The sequence below is a fragment of the Cercospora kikuchii genome (assembly GCF_019650295.1).
Source record: "Cercospora kikuchii DNA, contig_00003, whole genome shotgun sequence".
In the NCBI taxonomy this organism is placed as follows: domain Eukaryota; kingdom Fungi; phylum Ascomycota; class Dothideomycetes; order Mycosphaerellales; family Mycosphaerellaceae; genus Cercospora; species Cercospora kikuchii.
The window spans coordinates 2,077,232-2,103,319 of NW_025408584.1; the positions used below are offsets into that span (position 1 = coordinate 2,077,232).

The 26,088-nt window shown below is 53.5% G+C and overlaps 10 protein-coding genes across 12 annotated transcripts; 3 read left to right on the plus strand and 7 right to left on the minus strand.

Annotated features, from left to right (window-relative positions):
* Positions 1 to 1,335: 1,335 nt before the first annotated feature.
* CKM354_000521000 (uncharacterized protein) lies at positions 1,336 to 1,657 on the plus strand (the record flags this gene model as incomplete). The annotated part of the gene is made up of 2 exons (XM_044800477.1): positions 1,336 to 1,451; positions 1,507 to 1,657. 2 exons carry the CDS (start codon positions 1,336 to 1,338, stop codon positions 1,655 to 1,657), a joined length of 267 nt encoding a protein of 88 aa, XP_044656412.1.
* Positions 1,658 to 1,984: 327 nt separating this feature from the next.
* CKM354_000521100 (uncharacterized protein) lies at positions 1,985 to 2,614 on the minus strand (the record flags this gene model as incomplete). Its single annotated transcript, XM_044800478.1, has 1 exon — positions 1,985 to 2,614. The coding sequence occupies one exon, from the start codon at positions 2,612 to 2,614 to the stop codon at positions 1,985 to 1,987; it is 630 nt and encodes a 209-aa protein (XP_044656413.1).
* An 881-nt stretch (positions 2,615 to 3,495) lies between these two features.
* Positions 3,496 to 5,573, minus strand: CKM354_000521200 (uncharacterized protein; the record flags this gene model as incomplete). Its single annotated transcript, XM_044800479.1, has 2 exons — positions 3,496 to 5,006; positions 5,060 to 5,573. 2 exons carry the CDS (start codon positions 5,571 to 5,573, stop codon positions 3,496 to 3,498), a joined length of 2,025 nt encoding a protein of 674 aa, XP_044656414.1.
* A 460-nt stretch (positions 5,574 to 6,033) lies between these two features.
* CKM354_000521300 (proteasome regulatory particle lid subunit RPN11) lies at positions 6,034 to 7,147 on the plus strand (the record flags this gene model as incomplete). Its single annotated transcript, XM_044800480.1, has 2 exons — positions 6,034 to 6,353; positions 6,412 to 7,147. The coding sequence occupies 2 exons, from the start codon at positions 6,034 to 6,036 to the stop codon at positions 7,145 to 7,147; spliced, it is 1,056 nt and encodes a 351-aa protein (XP_044656415.1).
* Positions 7,148 to 7,744: 597 nt separating this feature from the next.
* Positions 7,745 to 9,505, minus strand: CKM354_000521400 (uncharacterized protein; the record flags this gene model as incomplete). 3 transcript variants are annotated; one of them, XM_044800483.1, is made up of 2 exons in its annotated part: positions 8,962 to 8,996; positions 9,073 to 9,460. In XM_044800483.1, the coding sequence occupies 2 exons, from the start codon at positions 9,458 to 9,460 to the stop codon at positions 8,962 to 8,964; spliced, it is 423 nt and encodes a 140-aa protein (XP_044656418.1). The 3 variants fall into 3 exon arrangements, with proteins under 3 accessions (XP_044656416.1, XP_044656417.1, XP_044656418.1); XM_044800481.1 differs by having other exon boundaries at positions 7,745 to 9,505; XM_044800482.1 differs by having other exon boundaries at positions 7,745 to 9,460.
* Positions 9,506 to 10,711: 1,206 nt separating this feature from the next.
* Positions 10,712 to 12,799, minus strand: CKM354_000521500 (uncharacterized protein; the record flags this gene model as incomplete). The annotated part of the gene is made up of 1 exon (XM_044800484.1): positions 10,712 to 12,799. One exon carries the CDS (start codon positions 12,797 to 12,799, stop codon positions 10,712 to 10,714), a length of 2,088 nt encoding a protein of 695 aa, XP_044656419.1.
* Positions 12,800 to 14,990: 2,191 nt separating this feature from the next.
* Positions 14,991 to 16,745, plus strand: CKM354_000521600 (uncharacterized protein; the record flags this gene model as incomplete). The annotated part of the gene is made up of 1 exon (XM_044800485.1): positions 14,991 to 16,745. The coding sequence occupies one exon, from the start codon at positions 14,991 to 14,993 to the stop codon at positions 16,743 to 16,745; it is 1,755 nt and encodes a 584-aa protein (XP_044656420.1).
* Positions 16,746 to 17,453: 708 nt separating this feature from the next.
* Positions 17,454 to 18,995, minus strand: CKM354_000521700 (uncharacterized protein; the record flags this gene model as incomplete). The annotated part of the gene is made up of 1 exon (XM_044800486.1): positions 17,454 to 18,995. The coding sequence occupies one exon, from the start codon at positions 18,993 to 18,995 to the stop codon at positions 17,454 to 17,456; it is 1,542 nt and encodes a 513-aa protein (XP_044656421.1).
* Positions 18,996 to 19,711: 716 nt separating this feature from the next.
* CKM354_000521800 (uncharacterized protein) lies at positions 19,712 to 21,220 on the minus strand (the record flags this gene model as incomplete). The annotated part of the gene is made up of 1 exon (XM_044800487.1): positions 19,712 to 21,220. One exon carries the CDS (start codon positions 21,218 to 21,220, stop codon positions 19,712 to 19,714), a length of 1,509 nt encoding a protein of 502 aa, XP_044656422.1.
* Positions 21,221 to 22,213: 993 nt separating this feature from the next.
* On the minus strand, positions 22,214 to 23,004 carry CKM354_000521900 (uncharacterized protein; the record flags this gene model as incomplete). The annotated part of the gene is made up of 4 exons (XM_044800488.1): positions 22,214 to 22,499; positions 22,557 to 22,601; positions 22,858 to 22,884; positions 22,943 to 23,004. The coding sequence occupies 4 exons, from the start codon at positions 23,002 to 23,004 to the stop codon at positions 22,214 to 22,216; spliced, it is 420 nt and encodes a 139-aa protein (XP_044656423.1).
* Between the last annotated feature and the right edge of the window lie 3,084 nt (positions 23,005 to 26,088).

The window sequence follows — 26,088 nt, forward strand, 5'->3', positions numbered from 1 at the left end:
GGAGAACGGGTTGAGTGAGGCTAGATTTTGTTTACTTAGCTGCTCGTTGCATGAGCTTTCGGGCATTCCGCTCTGCTACATTTGTGATATGAAAGGCAGCCTGGGTAAATACGGGCAAGATTTGGGCTCCTAGTACCAGCTGGAAGCACATGAGGAGGTCCAAAATGGTGTTGTGCTGTGAAGCCTGTCCCACGGCTCTCTCCGCCAGAAATGAGGCCAGAGAGGCAGCGAGAGACCAGATGAAGGGCGATTCTCGAAGTATCGTGCATGAAGCGAGCGAGTACCAACGATGTCGATGCCCAGACTGGAGTTCAGTTTCACAGAAAGCATCTGCGACGTCTCACAAGCTTCCTCCCGCCCCAACGGCCCGCTCGCCATCCTTCCCGGCCAGCCGCAGCCAAATCTCCGAAGGAACTCCACTCCTCCCTTTCCCAAACAGCAACAAAAGCAGCACCAAGACCCTCTTCCAGACAATTCATTCGCTGCTCCTCGTCCCAAGCAAACGCGAAGCCGGCTTGGACAATCTCTTCTATGCGTCTTGTCACGCCCCAACAGTGGATTTCATGCAAGCTTCCATCTATTCTAGCGCCTCATCTGCTCCGGTTTGTGCTTTCTTTAACGCGCATCGTCCTTATTCGTATCAAGTATGCGGCCAACGGGAAGGCTTCCTCGAGCGCCACCGTGTGACGGTTTCGGCAAAGGATAGTGAAGCCTTTGCGAGAGAGTTGCAGCGGACTTGCGTGTGTCTCCTTCCTATTCGAAGGAAGCGCTACTTGCTCCCAGCTGTTCCAGACCATTCTACTGCTGCTGTTGCTGCTGATCATTCAAGTTCTCTATTTTGGTTTTGTGTGTGAAGCATTGCTTGCATTCCTGTCGGTTCTGCGCTGCTCAATTCTCTTTTCGCTCTACGTGATCGTTTCTACTACTGTCGTTACAGGTTCACACATCTTTGGTCTCTGCTTCTCCATTGGTCAAGACACCGTTCTTCACGAAACAGATATTGCAGTTCTGAGTGTTATACATCAAGCCACCGAGTTTCAAAAGAATACTACAAGCGAGGTCCCATCAAGATCGAGTCTTTTTTCGCACATTCCAGAGATTCTGCATACCACCATTTGAGACCCCACCAAAGAGAGCAGCAGAACATTGCGTGGTCGCCAAAAAAACATCAGGCCAGCAACGGACGTACACAGAGACGACGAAAGAACGACACATACAAGCAGAGCGTAACGGAATAGCTCTGTACGAGAAAGGCACCACAAAGACATTTTCCGTCGGGCGCTGCGCAAGTCGATCAACAACGCACTGCGCGCAACGACTCCGCATTCAGAGACCATGGCCGTCCCCCGGGATCCCGCTTTCTGGAAACGCTTCTCCGTAGCCGTGCATCAAGACGAAGAAGCACAAGCCGTAGCATCAGCACAAGATCCCGCTTCCAAGCAACAAGCACAGTAAGCCTGCAGCGTACCCTCTTCAACTCAGCATACCGTGACTGACTGAACACAGATCCACCTGGCTCGCCCGTCAACAACGCAAATCCTCGCGACGAACATGGTTCTGCTATGGCTTTTGGCTGATATTCGCAATATTCGTGGCGGCGATAGTGATGGTGGTGATTTGGCTGTTGAAGAGGAAACAAGAAGAGGAAGTGGATTGAATGACTTTCGCTCAATTTCTTTCTGGTAGTCTACAGTGAATGCCTATTTTACATTCTGCATGCAGTTTCATGTCGCATGTTTGGCGGTGCGAAAGCCTGCCCCTCCAGTGGCCACTCGTTCTTGAAGTCTCTCTGATATGGTGCCGCACGTTTTGGCACGAGATGACTGATCCGCAGAGGGCTCTGGTCATCACGACTTCGTATGCGCCACCAGAATGCGTGCAAGCGAAGACCTGGCGCGGTCTCAATGTGCTGACCTTGAGCAGCTGCAAGCTTTCCTCGTTGTCGCTCTTCTCTCTCATTCTCCATCAGTTCCTCTGTATCCGCCTAATATCTCGGCCTCGTCGGCTCCGGCGAAGGACTCCTCGTAACAGACCTCTCATCCCGTCCCCGCTCCCTCAACCACTTCTTCGTCGCCAACTCCAACTCCCTCTCCAACTCCGGACTCGGCTCCTTCCGATGAATGAAATTGCAGAAGCCCCCTCTCACACACCCCTCCCCCGAATTGAGCCTACAACAAGCCTCCCTAAAATCCGTCACAGGACTCAACTCGCAATAAATCGGCCTCGCCGCATACCACCGACTATTCAACGCATCGCAAGCCTTCTGCGCCGAATCCTCATACTTGAACCGCGCATACACGTTCCCGATCAAGTGATCATTATTGTTATCGCAGACCACCACCTCTTCGATTTCGCCGTACTTGCACATCTCGCACCAGAAATCCTCGTAGAAGGCATCGAAGTGGTTTTGGAGTTGTTGTGGGTTCATGCGCGATTTGTTGTCGTAGGCGGGGTTCTGGTAGAGGTTGGGGAGGAGGATCGTCTGCGAGTAGCTGGGTTTGACGTGTTTGCGCGAGCAGCGGTCGCCGTGGCGGCAGGCGCCGATTTTGTAGTAGAAACTGCAGTTGACCTTGTCTTGTTCTGTACCGAAGATGGAGGCGAGATAGTTCGCCATGATGGGCGGTGGCGGATACGATCGCGATGTGTTTCTCGATTTGTGAAGTGTGTCTCGAGGGCGTGTTCCTGAGCGCGGTGGTGGTGATGGTGATGGCGCGGTCGTTGTCGCGCAGAGTCGGCGAGCTCAAGGTCGCGAAATAGATGGCCCGTGCACGGCCGGCCGGTCAGTCGGCTGGATGTTCGCCTCAGGCCAGAACCTTCCACAGCACAGCACAGCACAGCACAGCACACTCACACTCGCACAAGATGCCTCTCCGAGCTCAGGGTGAGTTAATGGTTGCACAAAGCCTAGTATATCATGTATGGCAGGGAATCAAGCTGAGTGGCTAGCCTACAGCTTTACACACTTCGTGGTAGACTCCAAGTATCATCTTCAAACGACAGATATTATCTATTCGACTCTGCTGTCAATCATCAGACTCTTCCAGTCTTCAAGGTCTCTGTTTCCTTACACTTGCTCATATTCCATGTTCAAAACAAGAACAGAGAAAAAACGAACGCCAACGCTAATGCCAATAATCATCTCACCAAAGTCCCGTGAAAGCCTTTTCCGAGCTCCGTGCATATGCAGCACTGTCGTCTCGGGCTGCCGGGATGCCGTGTCTTGGACATTGTGAGCCAAGAAGATTTCGTCAGATGGCCCAGCTGTTGACCGAACGGCCAAAGGACCTAAAATATCTCGTCGCGGGAAATTGCTCACGCGCACAAAGGCCTCCTCAAGCTTGAAGGCCTCTTGACTCGGGCACTCGCCAGCCGCGCCAATCCATGGGCTCATTGGATTTGTCAACGGATCTTCCTCGATCTGCCTCTAGATCTGCTGCCTCTCGGTCTGCCTCGCGGGCTTCCTCGAATGCCACGATGACCACGTCCACTCCTCTCCTAAGCCGCGGGCGGGGCATCACTTGTGGCAATCTGCGTTGTCGCTTCGGCTTTTGCATCCTCTGCTTCGCGTTCCTGCTTCGCCTCCTCCTTCTCTGCAAGCTTCTCCGGCTCCGGCGCATCGTCCTTCATCTCGACATCTTCCTTTTCGTTCCCTACCGTATCCGCTGTAATGGGCGCACCAGTCGCAGCAGCAGGCGATCGGGGAGGGGTCGTGACTTGTGGAGCGGCAGCACTGGCAGCGGCAGGAGCAGGAGGAGCGTCGGCCATTTCATCGTCTGCTTCATCTCCAGCGTCCTCTGCGCCAACTTCGGATTGATTTGATGTCTGCTCGACTTTGGGCTGCGGTGCGCTGGTGAGTGCGCCTGGTGTAGGAGATTTGGCTTTGTCAGCGAGGATCGCTTCTGCAACAGTGGCATTAGCCGCCGCGACATCAGCGGCGCCGTCGACCTGCATGGCTTCTTCAGCGCCATCTTCCTCGTCGTTGCCGTCTCCATTGACACTGCGCGCATCTTCATCTGCAGGTGTGTTGGCGCCGCTGTCGTCTACCGGAGCATGCACGTTCTGTGTATCCATGATGCCGATTCTCCTCGCAGCGGGAGGCTTGCGAAGGCCATTTGCGAAGTTCAGATCTTCGTCTTCCGAGTCTTCGTCGTCCAGATCGTTTGTGGTGTGCTTGTCATATGCGCGTTGGTTCCACCTGCGATCCTTGCTCTCCTCGGCGTCTGCTTCTTCGTCGTCCTCTCGTGCTTCTCGCTCATCAAATGTCTCGGGCTCCCCGTCAGGCCCGGAATTGTGCATGCCGAGGGGCTCTCGAGGTACGTCGTGCATTTGCACACTGGGCGCATGCTGTGTTGTGCGCTTCAGGTTCTCCAGTACTTGCTGCTTGATCTTCTCAAGATACTCGGGTGAATTGGCATTGTCCATGTTGCTAGGCTTGACGTCCAGCTCAAAATCCGGACTATAGTACTCGTAGTAGTCCGTGAACGGAAGGTCAGGTCCCATCTCAACACCCACGAGCTGTCCTGTCTCGTAAGCCCACGTACGAGCAACGTTGCGCATCGTGTAACCACCGCCGCCAAGCACGAGTGTGGGAAGGTTGAAGCTTTTGACGAAGTTGACACAGTTTGCATGTCCTCGCATGCTCAGGTTGAAGCATCCTAGCCTGTCGCCGGACAAGGAGTCACCGCCACACTGAAGGACAACGGCAGTTGGTCGGTAATATTCCATTACCCAGCCAATGGTTGGCTCAAAGATGCCCTTGTAGCTCGTGTCGTCGATGCCGTCTCGAAGCGGGAAATTGACCGAGTAGTGCTTGCCTTGGCCTACACCAATGTCTCTGAGTTCGCCGGTACCAGGGAAGTATTCGCCGTACTTGTGGAAAGAGACTGTCATTACGCGATCGGTAGAGTAAAAGGCTTCTTCGACACCGTCGCCGTGATGCACGTCGATATCGATGTAGAGAACGCGCTCGTGAAATCGCAGGAGTTCGAGGATGCCGAGGACAATGTCTGCAGGAAGTCAGCATATCGTCGCTTATGCGGCTGGACGTCTCTCAACTCACCATTCACGTAGCAAAAGCCCGAAGCTTCACTCTTCTTGGCGTGATGCAGACCTCCAGCCCAATTGACAGCGACGTCGCACTTCTGCCGATTCAATCGTGCAGCGCCCTCCATGCTTCCTCCAGCACTGATGCCACAAAATTCGAACAAGCCATCGAAAACGGGACAGTCGTCACCCACATTGTATCGACCTTGTTCTTTCATGAAGTTGTCCATGTTGTCGGGGGTGACGCGTTGCAGGAAGTCGACATACTCGTCGGTATGAAATTGGGTCATCTCGTACTTGCTCGCGGGCTTCGCACGATAGATCTCCAGTTTCTTGTACAGCCCGTAGTTCATAATCAACGAGTGTGCCATTCGAATGCGATGCGGTTTCATGGGATGGCCGGCATTGTAAGCGTAGTTGCCGACGTCGCTGTCGTAGAAGTATGCGACTTTTTTGGGCTGCGAGGGAGCAGCATTTGTTCCAGTGCCAGGCGCGTCCAGAGGTGTATACCCTCCTGCGCCGATAGGCATGGCTGCGGTGCGCTAGGTGCGGAGGACCAGTACGATGGGTATGTTTTCGTCGCGAATCGTCGTAGCTGGTGGTGCGTTGGGTATTTCTGCGCAGTAAATGGGTTTGGGAGTGTTGTGTCGAGGTCGATGTTCGTGGGAGCATGCGATAGATGCTTGGGCGAGCTATGTAATATGCAGGTGCACCCGGGGAAGGTTAGCCGAGGCCGATCTCCGAAGCTCTCACTGCTGCCACTGCTGCTTGCTGGTGATGTCGCGTCGTCCATCTGCCTGCGAACAACTCGCCAAACATCTCCACCACGCCGCCATCACCGCCTATCTCGTCCACTCCGCTCCTCCATCACCGATAATCCTGTCCCGATCAGCCAATAAGTCCAAGCACACCGACTGCAGCTGAAGGCCCGCCACCGCAACTGTTTCCACCCGTGCGCCAGCACTTCACTACTCTCGCACACTCCCCACCATGGACCGGTTATCGCGCATGCTCGCCGCTGCCCAGGGCATGGGCGGTGGCGGCGGAGGTCCCGCTCAAGATACTAACATCATCGACAATGCGGAAACGGTCTACATTTCATCACTGGCGCTGCTCAAGATGCTGCGGCATGGGCGGGCAGGTGTGCCTATGGAAGTCATGGGCCTGATGCTGGGAGAATTCGTCGACGACTACACAGTACGCGTGGTGGATGTCTTCGCCATGCCGCAGTCAGGAACAGGCGTGTCGGTCGAGGCGGTCGATCCCGTCTTCCAGACCAAGATGATGGACATGTTGCGCCAGACGGGGAGGTGTGTAGTTCAGCACAAGCTAATCAGACGTGTTCAGTCACTGACACTTCACTCCCAGACCTGAAACCGTCGTCGGTTGGTACCACTCACATCCTGGTTTCGGCTGCTGGCTCTCGTCCGTCGATATCAACACACAGCAATCCTTCGAACAACTCACACCTCGCGCCGTCGCCGTCGTCATCGATCCCATCCAGTCCGTCAAAGGCAAAGTCGTCATCGATGCCTTCCGCCTCATCAACCCGCAAACCCTCATGCTTGGGCAAGAGCCCCGCCAAACCACCTCCAACTTGGGCCACCTGAACAAACCCTCCATTCAAGCCCTCATCCACGGCTTGAACCGCCACTACTACAGCATCGGCATTGGCTACCGCAAGACTGCCCTCGAAGAAGCCATGCTCATGAACCTGCACAAAACTGTCTGGACCGAAGCTCTCACCATGCCCGATTTCGCGGCGGAAGGCACACGCAACGAGGCGAATCTGAAGAAATTGGTTTCGCTTGCTGAAGGCTACGAAAAGCGCGTCAAGGAAGAGACGGAGTTGACTAAGGATCAACTACGGACGCGGTACGTGGGTAAGGTGGATCCGAAGAAGCACATCGAGACAGTTGGACAAGAATTGATTGAGGACAACATTGTGTCGGTGAGTCGACAGATGATCGACAAGGAGGCCAGCGTGCCAAATGCCACAGCAGAGGGCTTGGGCAGCGCGAGGCTGAATGGTGCCAAGGGCGCAAATGGCGCGAACGGGAGTGGTCAGGCGGACGGCGGAATGGAGGTAGATGAGGATCTGTGAGAGCATCATGAAGAGAGGCCACGCTGTACTATACGCATAGCTCAGGCGCTTCGAGTCATGGCATGAGAAGCAGAGACTATCCCTCTGCTCTGGGGATACAGCTCCAGATAGTTCTTCGACTGCCGTCGAAACGAGTATGAATTAACGTTACACGGCAATCGACTACCGCCTTTGCGTACGTTTCCTACATGTCAATGATGGGACTGGGAAAAAGGGCTATGAGGACAAATATCTCAATTTGCATTGATTGAATGCGACTTTCTTCGCTTCTATGTATCAATCACGATCAGATCCTGCTGATATTGCGTGAACTGTTGGGGTATCTTTCTAGATTCGGTGCGCAAGGACAAACAAAATGCCTCCCGTCCTAAAGGCAAACCCCATGCTATGCCATGCCATGCTCCGAGACCTTCAAAAATGCAACTTTTTGATGCGGAAAACGCTAAAACACAAAACTTTCAATCTTTCTGGGGATGCAACAATGTCTCCATTCATCCTATCTTTCTCTCATTCATTCATTACCAAATCTGACCTAATTACTTATCCGAATCCTAGACCTCTCAAGATGGCTACTTCCCAGCGCGGAACAAGCCACACCTAGTGGCCCCCGGCGGGGAAGAAATTCCTTGGGTGAGATCTTCGTACACCGCCGGAGGTGAGGTCACGTCTTTGGTAGACGGTGCCGTTGGCGGCGACTGTGGGCACAGCTGGAGCTGCGTCGGCCGAAGAGGAGGCTGCAGGGGCAGCGTAACCGGAGACGGTTTTGAGGGTTGGGATTGCGACGGAGTCTGCCGCTGCGGAAGTCGAGGTGGAGTAGGCTGCTGGCGAGGAAGGTGCCGCGGAAGAAGGAGGGGAGTAGGCTGACGGCGCTGAGGAGGCGACAGCAGAGGTTGATGCGGATGCTGACGAGGAAGCGTAAGCCGAAGGTGAAGTGGCTTGGCTGACTGGCATTGTCGAAGTCAGAGTGACGACGGTGACAATAGTCGTGAGCTGTCCAGGAGCAGAAGTAGCATCAGCATCGGCCGCAGAGGTTGTAGCGGTTATAGATCCACCTCCGTATGCTGATGGCGCATCAGTTGGAGCAGGAGCAGCACCGGTGTTTGGTGGCTGACTCCAAGGAGCACGACTTGGCACTGGCATATCAGCAGCCTTGAAAGCAGCCGCCCAGGCGTTCTTCGCTCCACTAGTGTAGCTCGCTGCAGCCTCATCCCAGGTCTTGGACCAAGCGCTCGCAGCTGCTGTACCAAAGGAGCTGATGACTTGACAGATGTTTGGAACATAGACCTCTGGCCATAGTCCAAGGCTGTTGGCCGAGATGACAGTCGCCTGAGCGTTGCAGGAGCTGACAAAAGCAGTGTCGATGCTTGCAGTGGCGTCTCGTTTGTTGTTCTTGTCTGCAGGGACGTATGAAGGTGCAGTCATGTACGCGGTGCGGTTCTTGTAGTTGGAAACGGCAGCAGTCTGCGGGTTGGATTCAGCAACTGGGGCTGCTCCTGCGGGCTCTGCGGCAGCCATCTTGACCATTTCAGACTTTTCAACAACGTCGAAGTCGGCACAGGTAGTGTAGTACTCGTCTTTGCCAGCGGGAGTGTTGCAGTCGCGGTTGGATTCGGTGCCGAAATCCCAGACCCAGTAAGTTGTCAATGTGCCTGGAGCGACGTTCTCTGGGATGAGGACATCATTCTCGCACCAAGACTCAACTGTGGAAGTGGGCTGACCGGCGACGTGGTTAGGTTGGAGGATTTGTCGCTCCTGGGAGATGCTGCCGCAGTTGATCTGGTGGCATCTGCCATCGTCAAAGTTTTGTGCAGCCATCAACCAGCCATTGCCGTTGCCACCCTTGCCGTCTCTGGTCCACTGCATGACATCTCCAATCTTCTCTTCAGCGGAAGGCTTGGTGGTGCCAAAGACGAAGACAGATCCACCGCCATATGGCTTGCCGGTAATGTTCCATGGAAGGGAGACGTGGCCATTTTCGAGGTATTTCATGGCAACGTAGTCACCAGGAGAGACCTTGAGCTTGGGGAAGGTGGTCGTGTAGTTTGATGTCCTTTGCGCCGGGTGGCAAACCAAGTCGGTATCGTCAATTCGGTTGCGGACTGTACCATCAGAGTTGCGAGCCTCCAGCGAAGGAAGCATCCACATCAGAGAGAAGCCGTTGTAGGTAGGGTCTGTTCTCGAGACATAGCCTCGTGAGTAGCCACGTGGGCCAGTAAAGGTACCATTGTCGGAGATGACCTGGTATTCTTCCACCCAGGAGTGGGCTGCCGCAAGAGGAGAGAGGATGGCGAATGCCAAGAGTGCGACGAGCATGTTGAGAGGTGTCGAGCAGCTGGTGGTAGAGGATCGAAGCTGCATGTTTGTGTCTGTGGATGTTTGCTTGTGCGGTGGTAGTGCGACGAAGGAAGTCCGGCTTCGAAACTGCGCTGTGCTCACTTTTATAGCGTTGGTTCGTTGTCGTGAAGGAAGGTTGGTGACACTCGAGAGATCGGGCCTGCCGAATTGTGTGCCGCTTGTGGTAGTGAAGGATAGTGAAGAGCGGTTTTCGAATCTGCTAAAGTGCACGACGGGTGGAATGATGCGGGCGGGCCACAATAATCTTATACGAGGGGCGCAACAATAGAGGCGGCCAGCGCTATTGTCGAGGGTGAAAGAAAGGTGCAGAACAATAGGCGTCGCAACAATGAGAAGGCTATGTACAAGAAAGAAAGCCAGCCATTGTGCAGAGAAAGTAACGCGCTTTCGACACTGGGAGGAGGTCAAAGAAACTTCACTGGCGACTCTACTTCTCTTTTGAGGCGTGAGGGCGTATTCACGACGCGTCACGTGGGAATGTCTCGAGATGTGCGACTGTGCTCTGGTCGCGCCGACGTGTGGATCTTGGTAGATTGGGGCGAAACGGCGTCCAAGACGACGAGAAGGCATCGGATGGCGCATAGCGCACTGACGGCTGCCGCGTGAAGTTCTGGTCGGCCAAGAAGCGGTCTAGCACAGTCGAGAATAGAGTGTCGCGGGCAGGTCGACGCGCTTGCGTGAGAGCATCGCGCAAGGAAGAGAAACGTATGGAGTCGAAGGACCGGGTTGCGGCCATATTTTCAGCATCGCGAAGTGGTCAGTGTGCATCGTGGGCCAATGGAGGCAGTTGACGTTGCCGCTTGTGAAATGTCTTCTTTTCGTGTGTCGAACAATAGCACGCTTGGTTGTGTTTCATCTCGTACATGTGTCGCGAATTGCCGCGCTGTGATTGGTCGACGGCAGTCTTGCGCAAGCGCCGAAGCTTATTTCGGAAACGTGGACGCACAGACGAAATGTGTGCCCGCATACATATGTCGCGAATGTCGCCCATAGACTTGCTCAGGACATCAGTCCGGTACTCGTCGTGATGCATCCGGAGATTCCAATCGATAGATACTGGTTGTTGCGAAGTCCCAAGTCTGGAGTCGGATGCACGCGGACGCCTTGGCATGCTCCATGCACCACAGTCGACCATGAGCTGTGTGCGGAGCTGTCAAGCTCTGTGCAACGTTCCATGGACACACAAACTGCCACTCGTATTCGCTGATTTCAAGCAGTAACAACTTGTCGTCTCTCCAATCGTAGCACCTCATTTGGCACGAGAGCAGGTTCCCCCAGGAGGAGCATCTTGCCAACGATCTTGTACTCGCCGTAATCACTTCCATCTCTGGGTTGTAATACCCATACTCTGAACATTTGACAGCTCATTCCAATTAGATCAGTAGGTATGGCCAGTCGGAGCTTGTCTGCCTCAATACCTTCCATGGTGCGTAGCATGATGCCGCTCGCGAGCGCATAGTCGTCCTTTGCGCAGGGGGTACGTAGACAAAAGGCAGAAATGTAGTAGATTGACCTGGGGTCCGTGAGCCATGTTAGAAATAGCAGTACGACATCAAACAGCGGGTGTGCCTTTCCAGTCCGCTTTGCGTTGCTTGCCAGAAATTCCACCAACCGCTCCGCGTGAGGTCTCAGCGTTTCATTCGATTCGAATCGATGGAACATGGCCTGGTTGTATGATTCGTGCACTACTTCACGTTCCAGCTGCTCCCAGAGCCGGAGGATGAAGTCGAGACCACAGTTGCACGCTTGCGCGAGGAAGGTACGTCGAGGAGTGTCCCACAATTTGTCGTCGTACACCTGCATCGAGCGCGATAAGCCGTCTCGATACATTGGAGGCGTAGTCGCAATAGGGTTCTCGGGGAAGATTTCGAAGGTCCACTGCACTTCCTTAGACGCGACCGACACTGACGGACTCTCAAAGAAGAGCAGGTCAAGTTCGATCGCTCTTGGCTGAACCGAATGGATACCAGTAATCCCGTCGAGCACGAAGCTTGGGATGCTGAAGTCGAATTCGGCAACTTTAGCGGACAGCCAGGACTCTTCGCCATCGATCGTCAGCATCCCATCTCTCATGAGTGTCAAAGGACTTGTTTCGCCAGCAGACAAGGCTAGGGTCGTGATCATGAACGCTACCTCCTCTCGTGTCAATTGCGCCTTGCCGGTGTAGTATAGAGCCAGACCGCTGAGGTTGAGAGCAATTTGGATCAGGTCTGTGGTAAGAGTGGACCGGGTGTCGTTGATGACATACAGGCGTGCCATGATGCTGGATCTTCTGCTACCTGCTCGGCGGTCCTGTCCATCTCCATGACGCGAGATGCGATTGTCCGCGATGGACCAGCGAGAGTCGCCTCTCAACTCTTCCGTGCTGTGAATTTCTTCTGTGATGGTACGACCGGCGGTCATGGCGCGTATGAATAGTAGTTGCAGCCACCGGATCTTGAACGTGCCGTGAGTCGGGTCTCGCACAACAAATGTAGCACAATGAGCATAGAAGCTGCACCGCTGATCGTCCCATGGCTCGTTTACCTCAAACTCATGCCAGCACCAGGACCTTCCCCACCATCGTGATGCCTCGACTTTGCGCCAGACACGAGTCAGGAGCGGTAAATCTGTATCTTTGACCGCACGACCAAGCCCTTCGACGCCCGAAACAATGTGATCGTGGCCGATGCAGTTGACGATTGCCATCTCCTCGTCCGTGAACAGTACATCTTCAAGCAAAATGACAAGCTTGCGGCAACTCTTGTAGATGACGTCCATCATGGCGATACTGCGCTGCTTCTCGTCTTCATCCGTCTGGTCGATGCATATGGCATCTACAAAAATGCATTCTCGTCGGTATGCTGCGTTTCCCCCATCTTCGCTGTCCACTCCTCTCTCGTCCAGTATGGCGTCAACGAAGGGCTTGCTGAAGGGCCACGGCGGGTGAGTGACAGATCCGTCATCTGGCCAGGCATTGTCCTCGTGTCGCCAGCAGTAGCTCACGGCCAGGTACTGTCTTACAGGCTGGCCTGAAGCGAATGGGAAAATGCCATCGTCGCCTGCGCAGACTACTCTGAAGGGCGTGTCGTAGATCTGGGCCGGTGTGCGGAGGCTGAAATGGGTTGCAAGGTCAGGAGCAATCCGAGTGAGGTTCTTCAGGATAAGTGACGCTTCCTCCTGACTATGAGCAAGAGCAGTGACAGCCTTGCGGAAAAGGTCTTCTCTGTTTCGTTGGCTGGTCGTGATTAGCCAAAAGTTAGTGGCAAGCTGCTGTGCTTCGAGAGTAGCCTGCTTGCCTTCGTCAGTGGAGGCCATCATTACCTGCCTTCGGCAAGTGTGCTATGGTGGACGGAGCAAGAAGCGCAGGAGGCTAGCATATTTCAGCTCATCCGACCTCGCATAGGACGGTAGTGGAGAATGCAGGCCTGGCTAGCTTTGAGACGCGCGCCATCTTCAAGAATTGCTCAAGAGCATCGCAGGGTCGCGATGAAGAGACGTCTTGTCACAGCTTCGTTGTCGAATATGTGAGTGTATGCTGTTGACATCGCGCCGCGCAAAGTGTTCAACTGGAGGGAACGGGAGGTTGATGCGAGCGGAAATGGCAGCGGCGTCTCGGAGAGTTTGGAAGCCGGACTCCGTTCCCGACTCCAGGTCCAAGGGGAGGAAAGGATGCAGGTAAACATCCTGCAATGAGCCAACAAAAGTGGGAGATGCGATATTGAGCTTGCATCTGCGTTAGATCTGTCTCCACAACATGCTGTTGTTGTTATCCCAGAGTGTTTGAGGTGTGAGAGCCCCAGGCAGGAATCATCCCACAGTAGGCCCCTCCACAATTTGGCCCCACCTTCGAAATCTTCGATTTCGCTCATGATTGAGCCTTTCTGTACAATCTGTCTCTCTCCTCCCTCATCAAATCAACCAGGCGAGGTGGCCGAGTGGTTATGGCGCTAGTTTCAGGCTCTGAAAAGAGTGCCGAAGTGTACATCCTACATTACTAGTGGGTAATTCGTAAGTTCATCATCACGATCAACTCATCGAAATACGGCTTGCTAACGCAAGTACAGCGCGTGGGTTCGAGTCCCACCCTCGTCAACACCCTCTAGGGCGTCTAAGACGTCCAGACAACCTTTTTTGAGCTTTTTAGGGATGTTTTGGTCATGAGGTGAAGTCAGTACGACAGGTGAACGTGACTTTTTTTGGTAGTTCTGGGGCCTCGAAAACGACGGTAGCGGCAGCGTATGGCTTTAACAGAGCATCATATGCTACGATACGAGTTTGGAAGGCAAGGCAGGAACATGGCGGCGAGCAATGGCGAAAAGGGCTATTTGGTCATTCAGGTGATGCCTGTGCTCGGACAAAGGAGTTTGCCTGTGATGGTCGGCTGTCCACTTCTTCAGCTACGCCGACGATGGCAGCTGCCTGTCTGTGAATCAGCAAAAGAGAAGCACAGAAGCTGTCAAGCTTTTCGTCTGGCTATGTTGCAAGTGCTTCATCGTCCCCAGTGCGATGTTCAAAGGTATATACGATTTTGTTCGAAGTCGTGGGATTTGTCTCATGCTCGTTGCAACATCGCTGGAGGCTTTCCGTCGATCTGGAGGGAAGCCACGCACATAGTAGATCGGACCAGGTGTAAGCAAATGTACTGAAATTATGAAATAGTGACTGGTAGGAATATTGAAGATCAGACCATCGCAATCACGTCTTCTTCCTCACCATCCACTGCCCGCATCGCACCGATGGCATACGGAAGATCTTCGACTCCACCGTATCGGAAGTAGCTCCTTTGCCAGCTCTTGCTGCATGCACAGCACATACCCAAATCCTGAAGGAAGCTGCCATCATCAATGGACTTTCCGTATGTAGTATACTGTGGTCAGCTTGGTGGTACAATAGCGTAATGGTGGTGTCCTGAAGTCCTTCATTCTGGTTGTTGCTCTGGAGGAGAGTCCGAGCTGAGCGCGGAAGGTTGACGAAGCTCGCCTGCTCGGCCAACCCCGACAGCGTTCCACGACAGTTGCAGGGCACGTTTGACCACAAATTTTCCCTTTCCTCCACTCCACTCCACCTCTCTTCTCGCCCATCTCCATCATAGCCGCTCTCGGCGGCCTCGAGCAGAGGCTGGTCCAGCTGCTCGGCAATTTAGACCAGCCCCAAGCAATGCAGGTAGGCGACCAGGCGCTTATCGGTTCGCATGACCCAGCAGAACCCGTTCTTATCGTGCTGCCCATGTCTTTTCTCTGCAATCTTCCTTTGTGCCGTGACTGACGGCAGTCTTCGTACTCACCCTCATCACCACAGCTTGAACAGCACATACGAATCCTGCACGCTCGGGAACACTACGGTACGCCAGGCAGTTCATCGCGTCATCCCAGCATAGCTGCACGCAGCGGGGCACATCACGAGGTGCATTGCATTCAGGAACAGGAAGAGAAGCTAGGCGGAGAAGTGAGACAGGCGCATCACATATACCGCCTAGTGCCTCCGCCTCCGAGGCTGACCTACTGCCATGGCGCTTTACGAGCGTCGTTCCTCCTTCGAGGACTTGGGTCGATGGCGAACACAATCTCCTACGGGATCCGAAAGACGAAAGCTTACCTTCAATCCTGTCGGCGAATGGACAGACCCGGCTGTACAATATGATCCTCCGGTAGCAGCGGTCGAGGTCAGCAAGGGAAAGAGGATAGCACAGGTGGCTGTGGCTGTGGTATACTGCTTGTTCGCTGCCGGCATTGTCTTTGGCTTCGCGGCGATCAAACCCGTATTCATCGAAGAGGGGGTATACAAGGACCAATGCACAGAGGCCGAACTTCGGAAAGGTGATGGCGTATGCTATGGACAAGAAATCCGGCTGAACTTGATGTTCACGGTAGCTGCTGTGAGCACCAACGTTTGTGCTCTGCCAGTAGGGACAATTCTTGATCGATTTGGTCCACGCATCGCGAGTATCATTGGCTGTGTCTTCTTGTTCGTTGGAGCACTGTTCCTTGCATTTGCATCAGACCTATACCATGCATTCGATGCATACATTCCCGGCTACCTGTTCCTGGCTTTAGGAGGACCATTCGTCTTCATCTCGTCCTTCCAGCTCAGCAATACCTTCCCGCAGCACTCGGGACTCATCCTTGCCCTCCTCACTGGCGCCTTCGACACGAGCAGCGCGGTCTTCCTTGTCTACCGCCTCCTCTTCCAACACACGAATGGCTCGTTCAACACCAAGAGATTCTTTCTCATCTACTTGGCTGTTCCGATCCTAATTCTGGTCTCCCAGTTCACAATCATGCCAGGAAAGTCGTACAAGACCGTGGGCGAGCTTGTCGAACAAGCAGAGGAGCCTGCCACAGCAGACATCCACGACTCCGACTCCGATATCTCCGACCACGAAACCCGCCTCGATATCCAGACCACCCGCCGCTCCAATCGCGAAGCCGCCGCAACAGAGATCGAGACCCTCCTTGGCTCAAAAACAGCCGAACAAAAGACCCAGCAAGAAGAAGCCAAAGCCCGCACCTCAGGCGTCTTTGGCGCAATGCACCACGCTACCGTCCTCGAACAAATCCTCTCACCCTGGTGGGTCCTCATCACGCTCTTCACCGTCCTCCAAATGCTGCGCATCAACTACTTCGTCGCCACAATCCGCACTCAGTACACCGAAATGTTCCATTCGCCCAGCAAAGCCGTCCAGGTCAACAACTTCTTCGATGTTGCACTTCCCCTCGGCGGAGTCGTCTCTGTGCCCTTCATCGGCTATGTACTTGATCATACATCAACTACCTTCGTCCTCGGACTTCTCGTGACAATCGCCACGACAATCGGAATCTTCGGTCTCATCCCGGAAATGTGGGCAGCGTATGCGAACGTGATCCTATTCGTCATTTATCGACCTTTATACTACACCGCTGTGTCGGATTACAGTGCAAAAGTCTTCGGCTTCCAGACTTTTGGGAAAGTATATGGATTGATCATCTGTCTTGCGGGACTGTGCAATTTCTCCCAAGCTGGGCTGGATGCTTTGACGCATGTCAAGTTTGGCAATGATCCACGGCCAGTGAACGCGATTCTTCTGGGTGCTGCGGCCGCGGTCGGTGTCGCGCTTGTGGGATATGTGGGTTGGCAGAGTGTGTTGTTGAGGAAGGAGGATGAAGAGGCGGAAGGGAGGAAGGCGGAAGAGGAAAGAGAGGGATTATTGCGGGGACGAAGGGGTGGGGAGGTTAATGGCAATGGACATCAGAACGGCAACGGCGCTACTTATGGAGGTACTTGATGTTGAGAAGAGGAGGTAATCTGAGAGTTTCTTCATGATAGCGGGCATGTGTGGCGAGGTGCAAGCGGTTGCATTCATGGCAGGGAAAAGCATGGCGCTGGTGGTGAATTCTTTGCATTTCTGTGTATATCGCAATCGCATTCTTCATATATGTGCATAACGACTTCTGTACATCTGTCCTGCTTGTCGCGTATTCAGGTCTCGCAGCTGCGCTGCTAGGGTTCGGGCGATCTTCGGCCAATACTTAGGGTTTCTTCGAACTTTAGTCCTGGGACGACGACGACGTCGTCATCTTGGCTCCGTACGTGTCCATGTCACCAGTACAGTCTCCAGTCTAGTATAGCATAATGTTTGAGGAGCTATGGCACATTTGGTCCAGCCAGTGTTGCACGATGTGACATCCGTCGAATTATGGGTTTTGTCAAAAATGCCGATATCTGAGAAGTTGACAGCGAGATTGACACAGGGTCGCCGACATTCTGACATTTCATCAGCAGAAAACAGCGAAGAGATGTCTGATGGATTATTCAGAGGACACAGCCTCTCTGTAAGTGCTCACGGTGAACATCTACGAGCACAGCGTGAAGGCCGCAGTTACGGCACCGATTGATCCCCAGCAAAGCTCCAGGAACATTACACAAATCGCGGTCCATTACTTTTGATTAATTGCTATATCGTCTTCATGCCGCAAGAACAAAGTGCTACATTCTATGCCGCCTTCCACTCGTAATGGTGCTTTCCGATCGTTGGCAAACCCTCCTCATCCTTCCCCTTGATATCGAACATATGTCGTCCAAAGTAGTCCAGCTCCGCCTCCTGGAAGCTTGTCGGGAGATCCACGCTCGTCATCATCTTCAAGTACTCCAGCGTTGAGCTCAGCGCAGGAACGACATGGTCGTTCTCCGTCGCAGCAAGGATGACCCTCTTGAGCGGAGCGAAGGTCTTCTTCAAGTCGGCAGCAACAGCAGGAACGGAGAGAGAATTCATCTCTTGATGGTTAGATATTGCGGAGACAGAGGAGTATGTCTTGTAGTGAGGTAGGAGGAGTTTGGAGGAGATGTAATCGGCTTGAATGATGCATCCTGCACGCCAAATTTGGATGAGAGAATGGTAGTCGATGTTGAAGTGGTTCTCCTTGTCTGCTGTTGCGATGATGTTCATGCCTTGACAGTAAGATGCGAGGCAAGCGCCGTAGGTCGCAAGTCGGAGGTCTTCGAGGAAGGCCTTCTTATCCTTGATGGATTTGAGAGCTTGAGGAGGGAAATCCCCACCAAAGGTCTTGTTGACGACGCGTCGTTGGTGCAGATCCGCCGATGCAAGACGCAGATAATGAGCAGTTGTCAGAGTCGGTGCGGGAATATGTAAGTCGACCGCTTGCGTGTTTGACCAGATGCCCGTTCCTTCTTCGCCACACACGTCTTGCACGACTTTGTCTTCGACAGTATCGAGCACACGTTCGCCTTTCTCATTCTTGGTCTTGCAGATTTCTGCTCCAATACGGATCAGAAACGTGCCTTGGAGCTCGCCAGACTTGTTCCATTGGGCAAAGATATCGCCAATCTCATCTTGAGATAAGTCGAGGCCTTTGGTCATGAGGCTCCAGGTCTCGCAGATAGCGGACATCATGCCGTGCTCGATGCCATTGTGAATCATCTTACAGTAGTGACCTGCACCACCAGTTCCAATACGAGCAACGCAGGGTGTTCCATCGGGCGCCTTGGCAGCGACCTTCTGTAGCAGTGGTAGGACAATGTCGAAGGTGGAGGTATCTGTGCCGGGACACATCGAAGGTCCTCGACGGGCGGCTTGGTAGCCTCCACTGACGCCGCAGCCTACGTAGCGGATGCCCTTGGGGGCGCTCTTGGCAATTCGACGCTCAGTGTTCTGCCAGTTCTCGTTGGCACAGTCGATGATGATATCGTCTTTTCGAAGGTAGGGCATCAATCCATCGAGCACTGTGTCGCCGACAAAGCCGTGAGGCAAAGACCAAACGAAGACCTTCCTCTGATTTCCAAAAGCCTTGCACATTTCCTCGTCACTCTGCGACTTGGAGATCTTGTTGCCGACGTTGTCTTTCTTCGCTGCATCCAAAACTTTGTCCATGGCTTCATCGGAAGGATCTCGAAGGACGACATCACAGCCATGCTCAGCGAAGAGAAGAGCCATGCCGCCGCCCATGGCTCCGCAGCCGATCATGGCGAGCTTATGAATCTCAGCATGTTGTCCGTTGATGCCGTTTGTGGACGCCATATCGAAGTGGCCAGAGTTAGTGTCGGGCTATGGTGTATGTCGTGATTGAAGTGAAGATTTTGGCGAGAGGCCCGACGGTGTAGGGTATCTTGAACAACCTTTCATCTCGAACAATAAGCAGTCCAGACTATGATGCAGTGTTACCTACCCAAGCTCCGTCAAGCTTCGCACATGCATTGTGGATCATCGTGATGTCAAGCGGCAAGCGCGTCCGTGAATCCACGGAACAACCACGGATGCACGTGATGCACTCCAGCTCTCGACGCCGGGATAGTTGATTATGCTGAGAAGGCCACAGACCTGGGCCGAGTGTTCAGCTCTGAGCTCTGAGGTCTGGCTGCACCTCGGAAGTCACCGCATGCTATCATCGATCGGAGCTGCCGTACGATCAGTTGATGTCTCTGGAGAAGCCCCGTCCAACTGTGGCTCCTCAAGAGCACTTGTGCGGGGCCTGGAGGAAGCGTCTTGCTTGTAGAGACAGTGCCGAGTTGTCGACTCGTTTCCAAGGTCCAGTAGGTTTTAGGATGGTCTCAGACCTAGACGCCTCCGCGTCGTGGTTGTGAATGGGATTGCTGGGACCTTTGTCTTCGCACACCTGCAATCATTAGCTGACGCTCCCCAAGAATCTGATCTGTGGCAGAACACACTCTCTGAGTCCAAAATGCCGTGCAAGACGGCTGGAAAAGAAGAGAAACATGATGCATTGTCGGGTATCTTCACTCATCCTCATCGTCGTAGTTGATGTCCTCGCTCCCACTCTCATCTCCCTCGTCATCGTCCTCACCATTGTCATGCCCGTTAACTTCACTCCAAGCCTGACTTTCCTCCAATGGCATAGGCTCCACGGTGCTCAATGGGATCTCCTCCTCCTCCTCTTCTTCCTCCTGCTTTTCGTTGTCCAGATCAAACATTACGCTTTTCCTCCTACTAGGTGGCCGACTCTCTGCCGCTCCTGTGCTCTGTGTTAACCTCCTTGACCTCTTCTCAATCAAAACATCACCGTTCCAGGGTCTGCACTCCTTGACCGTCTCTCCACAACGCAGACAAATGAAACCTTCACCTTCTTCCGCCTCGATGCGTTGGGCCAGGCAGACGAAACAGTAGACACAGCCACAAGGGTCCGCTTCGTAGGGATTCGTGATATCGGTAGTCGAACTTCCAATAATGCCGCTATTTGCAGCTGCGCTACTGGCCATGATCTCCTGCTCCGACTGTCCTCCTGTCGGATTCTGATCTTGGTAGCATATCGCGCATGTCCGCTCGGGTAAACAGGCTAATTCGCCTTTGGGTATGTCATCCTCCTCATCCTCTCCATCGTACGTAGGTTTCGTGCTAAAAATCTGCTTCACCGTGCTCTTGGTCTTCTTCCATGCTCGTGATAGCCAACGTTTCCAACGCGATATACCGACCAATGGGAGAATGAAGAGAAGAAATTCGGTGAAGGCGTGCCAGACCAGTTGGCGATTGAGGAATTCGAAGGAGACTTCACGTGAGGTTTGGTTGGATGCGGGAACGAGGCGGAGTCGGAGGAGGCGGTCGGTAAGTGTTCGGTAGTGACCGTTGTAGAGGAAAACGAGGAACGAGCAGAATGCTGCGATGTTGTGGGATGTGCTCGCGAATGTGGTGAGTCGGGACAGTCGTCGGATCAGTGGTGAGGGTTCGTCGTAGCCATTTTCCAGCGAACTAAGCCGATCTTCCCATCTGCTCCAGCCATAGCGTCCACCTACTGTCAAAAGACCATACACCACTCTCTGCCAAGTCGTCGCTTCCTTGCGTGTGAAATTGGGATCTGGGTTTCCGCGTGCGTCAATGTATTTCAGACCCTGCAAGCTCGCTCCGTACGACTGTCCGTGATCGTAGATGCTCAGCTTCCACATGACGGCGCGAAGAGCAGCGGTGATTTCCAAGTCGTAATCATCTTTGAGGTGTGCGCCAAAGTATTTCAATCCTTCCCCCGCCTGCTTCTTCAATAATCCCAGCAATGCTTCGTCGAGGAGTTCGGCATCGACTTGGCCCACGCGAAATGCCGGTCGCGTGCCATAAGGAGATCGTATGTTGTCCCAAAAGGAAATCAAGTCGAATGCATATGTCCGTAGTGTCGGTGGGAGTTGTGTCAACTGGGCAGCTCGTACTTCGCGCTGGGCGCTTTCGGCAGCGTTCAGCGCTTCTGCTCGCGCCAGACGGCGTTCCTGGATGCGCTTCTGCGCTGCCGCAAAGTCTGCCATGAACGGAGCATCGGCAATAGCATAGAGAGCGTCCAATACGTGTCGTGTCGTGTCAATGTTTGGGAGATGAGTGAGCGCAGAGCCACGCGAGCCGAGGTTCCCATCGGCCGGAACCGGACCCACTTTCCGTGGGTGCTGGGTTTGGTGAACTTTCCCCTACACTTTCATTAGAACCTTCCTGTCGACAACTTCTTCCTCCATGACGGCAGGTATGTATTAGTCCAAGCAGGAGAGCATGAAGTGAGAGTGTATCCCGATGTCCAAGACCGTAGGGACGATTCCAAGGACCGAACGAGACCGGCTTCGCTCCCAGCAGAATTGGTCAGCTCAGAAACGCCATTCTGGACTCTGTGAGCATAGCACATTGTCCTCTGCCTGGAGAAACGGTCATTGAGATGCATGACTTCTGTCCAGATCCGACGAGCGCTTCTGATGTTCCTGATTCGGGCTGGCATACTGAGCGGTAGTCCACTTAAATAACTGTGGCATACTTTCCAGCTTCCAGCTTCCGGCAACGCTTGTTCCCGCTTCTCAGCCGTGCGGCCAGTCGTTCGCGTTGTATTTGAGGTCTTGTATCGAGGCATTGAATCCCCAGAATTCTTGTCTCTGTCCCTCGTCACAAAACAAAAGGCCCAGCATCCATCCACTCAGTACCCCTGCTCGTGATACGGTGTTCGAGATGACAAACAGAGAATGGCAATATCTCCGTATACTGATAGTCTACCAGCCGGCCGCTCGAAGGGACCCTCGACGCCAGGAAATTGCTCAACGATCCTGAGCGACGGCCGTCCAGAATCGATCGAGAGATCACGCGCACCCTAGTAGCTCGGCTTTCCGGCATGCTCTTGTCATATACCTCCAGCGTCCGGGCCCAGAAGCATTCGAGCTCAGACGGAATCCAGATGTCTCAGTCCTCGTCCTCGGTCCAGAAGCACTCTCTTTATTCATGCTATCCCTGCAAGAAATCAATGCAGACAAGTCATGAGAACTTACCTAATCCGGCCCCTCGATGACCGGCCACTCCCTCCGACCAAGGATGGCGATGCCCCATGGGCGGCGTTCCGGCACCGCTGGATCCGGGATGCATCCTCCTACAACCCACAAAGACGTCGATCCAGCCTCGCAGACGGTACTTGTGTATAAATCGATACCGTCCGTTCCCAGGACATCCACATGGACGCCTGGAGCAGGTCTCACAACATCTAGGGGACGGAGGAGGTGCAAGATTGCGTGGATCCAGTGCGGCATTGCCACCCTGGGAAGGTCATCTGGCTCTCCGCTGACTCACTGTTAGCTTGGGCTAGGTTGGGTGGAGGTATGTTGGCTGGGAACTTACAGAGAGATCAGAGAGGTGGCGGAGGAGGAGGGGGTGAGGGTGGGTCTGGGCGAATGTTAGCATGGCTCTTTCACCGTCTCTCGCTCCATTTGAGCTGGCAAGTGGTTGTGCTGGTTGACACTGGCCGCGCTTTGACAAACACGCCTGGACACAGAGAGGAGGCCGAGACACCGATTTTGACCAAGTCATCAAAGTCCTGCTCTCTCCGACTAGTGGAAGAAGGCTCTCATGCTAGCGCTTTTGCTCGTCGAGGCGCGCATGCCATCCAGTGGACAGAGTCAGGGGTGAGGTGAAAACTTACGCCAACTCGGCTGGTGGTGTGGTGGGCCTGCACAGATCATTCAGGTCAGCGCGCCATGTTATAAATTAACACATCAATGGCTTACTCGAGACGGAGAGTCAACGTCTCCCGACGATCCTGCTCCCAGACGTGCACGATGAGTGCCATTGTGTTGTTGTCGTTGTTGCTGTTCCTGTTGCTGGAAGGACTGTCGTTGGCGTGGTGGTGAAGCGAGCGGCGGAGAACAACAGGGGAGCGGAGCGGCACAGCCACAAGTGAAACCTGCATGCGGTGTGACGATGCTGCCGTTGTGAGCTATGTATGCAGCATGGGAACAGCGAATGTGAAGAATTCACCTTGACAGAAGATGGAATGCGTCGCTACACGGCTCTCTAGTACCTACGCTATTCAGATCGATGGTGCGCGACGACGTCCAATGCCTCAGCAACGCACCTACCGATTGAGAACAGCATTCGCACTCGTCGTAGTGCCGTGTTGTATGCGACTGATCGCGGCTTAGGTAGATATCACTGGATGGCCGCTGAGGTTAAGCTTGCTACTTCACTTGTCTCTCAACGGGCCAGAACGAGATCAAGATTCAGAAACGACGAAAGGATGTCTACGTTAGCGCACTGATCGATGTCAAGCCGGAACATAAGAGGCAAATCGTTTGGAGATTTGCTAACAATACTTGGTAATAAATAACAAAGCATGAATCGATGTAATATTTCAGATTGAGCGGTGACGAGACCTTTGTCATGATCTCGTTTGGCGAGACATGGTGTCAACTCCTCCAAGCCATCAATGTACCACATCTCTATGCATCGCCTCTTCGTAACCTCCCGGACTGGCTTCAGCACCGCGGGCACCAAGTCATTCAATTCTGACGCCTGTTACGATTGCTGTTTTCCACCCGTTTTCCATTGAAGATGACATCCTCGAGGCCGGTCATGCCGTGAATTGTCAGTGCACAGCTCAGTCTCCACTCTGGCGCTCTCCTCTCCTGCTTCGGTGAGAAGTACTACGACATCGATTGACCGATGTAGAGGCAGGTCCTCTCAGCAGCTCCTCACTAGTGAAAGACCGATACTGCGCATGGTTCCCAGTCAAAGGGGCTCTCGCTAGAACTGCGAAGCTACGGGTTGCCGAATATGTCGACTTGTCGGCCCTCTTCGGCATGTCGTGGTGTAGAGAAGGCTTGATGCTGCGAATTCATCTTAGATGGAAGTGCTGATGCTGTGCCTGACCGCCGTGAAGATCGATTCTTTCGCCAGAAAAGCAAAGCTGGAAATCGCGGTACTTGGCGATTGACGTGCTTCCCTTAGCGTCTTGGGTCTGAGAAAGGTTCTGAGACTGACCGGGCCTCACAGCTGGAAGTGCTGATTCTGCATCTGACTGCGGTCGTAGACTGTACATTTCGCTAGAACCACGAAGCTGGAAACCATGGGATATGGTCGTCAGATGGCCTGCTTCATCATCTTGCGCTTGAGAAGAGATTGGATGCTGGAAATTCATGGGTGCTTGGAGTCGTGACTTTTCGTATGTCTTTGATCGAAAATTTGGCTCTCGCCAGGATGGCAAAGCCACGGTTCGTCGAAATAGTTGGATTCGTCGGCCTCCCGTGTCGTCATGCGATTGAGAAGAGATTCTGTTGGTCTGAGATGGCAAGATCCCGAACGCTGAGAGCAACGATTCTGCAAATCTTTGGGCTAAGAATTTGATCTCTCGCCAATATTTCAAAGTCGAAGTTCAACCATTGTGTGTATTAGTTGGCGCTCATCGTCATCTTGCGACTGAGAACAGCTCTTCTGAATTCTTGGAAGACTGAATCTCTGAGTCATTTCGCCAGAGCATGAGATCACTCGTCAAAACCGCAAACACAAGATTTGAGGTCTGTCTTCGTCCATTGGTATTCCGTATCGTTCCGTGACTGAGAGAGGGACCTGCGGATGCTCAAAGGACTGGCCTTTTGTATATGACTCTGGCAGAGAAATGGATGGCTCGCCGGGATCGCAAAACTGAAATTCGAGTATTGTGTTGATTAGTTGGCTTTTCTCGTCTCTCCGCGGCCGAGAAAGGCTTCCCTGAACCGTTTCAAGGTGCGACTCTGCGTATATTCCTATAGGAAACCCCATATCTCACAGAGATTGTGAAGCTGAAATTTGACGGTTGTGTTGATTGATTGGCTTTCGTCGTCATCTCGCAGCCGAGGAAGGCTAATTTGACTCCTTGGGATGGCAATTCTGCGCAGCGTTTCAGCTGAGGATTGGATGTCTCGGCGGGGCTGTAGAGCTAGAATTCGAGCATTTTGTTGATTCATCGGCTCCCTTGATCATCTCGCGACCGAGAGAAGCTCCGTGGACCGCTGAAAGGACGAATCTTGAGCATCGTACCGGTTGAGTTTTGGGCTCAATGCCGCTCGGGATGGCTTCTGCGGCGATATCGCGGCGTCGAATCGTCTGAAGCAATGACATGCTCAAGGTTACTCCGTATCATGGAGGTTGTTGGCTTCCAATGCTTCTCCCTTCACGAGACCTTTCATGCAACCTTTCTCGCCGAAGACTTGCTTGAAGCAACGTCATGCTCACGGTATCTCCAGTTTGTCCAGCTTGTTGGGTCACGATGCTCTTCCCTTTACCTGGCCTGCTATGCGACCACAACCTCCGAGAACATGCTTGAAGCAATGCCATGCTCATGGTATCTCCAGGTTGTTAAGCTTGTTGGATCGTGATGCTTCACCCTTTACCTGGCCTTCGAACCAACTCTTCTCTCCGAGATCACGTTTGGAGCAATGCCGTGCTCATGGTGACTCCAAATCTTCGAGGTTGTTGGCTTGCAATGCTTCCCGCTTCAGCTGGGGTTCTCTCCGTTCCTTTTGGCCGAGACTGCGGTCGAAGTAATGCCATGCGCATAATGACTCCGGATTTTCGAGGTGGTTGGCTTGCAATGCTTCCCTCTCCAGCTGGCCTTCTCTCCACTCCTTCTGCCCGGGAATGCACTTGAAGCAATACCATGCTGACGGTATCTCCAAGTCGTCAAGGCTGCCGGCTCGCATTGCCTTTCCCTTCACCTGACCTTCCCTTCAACCCTGCTCCCGGAGAACGCAAATGTGAAGCAATCTAATATACAACTTGCACTTCTGCTTAGAGCCTCCGTGCCCAAGCAAAGCTGCCTCGACACGATGACCCCGCGTAGAAGGCTGCACGGTTCAGGCACCTGGATAACACTATATCCAGGCTGCTTTACCCATCC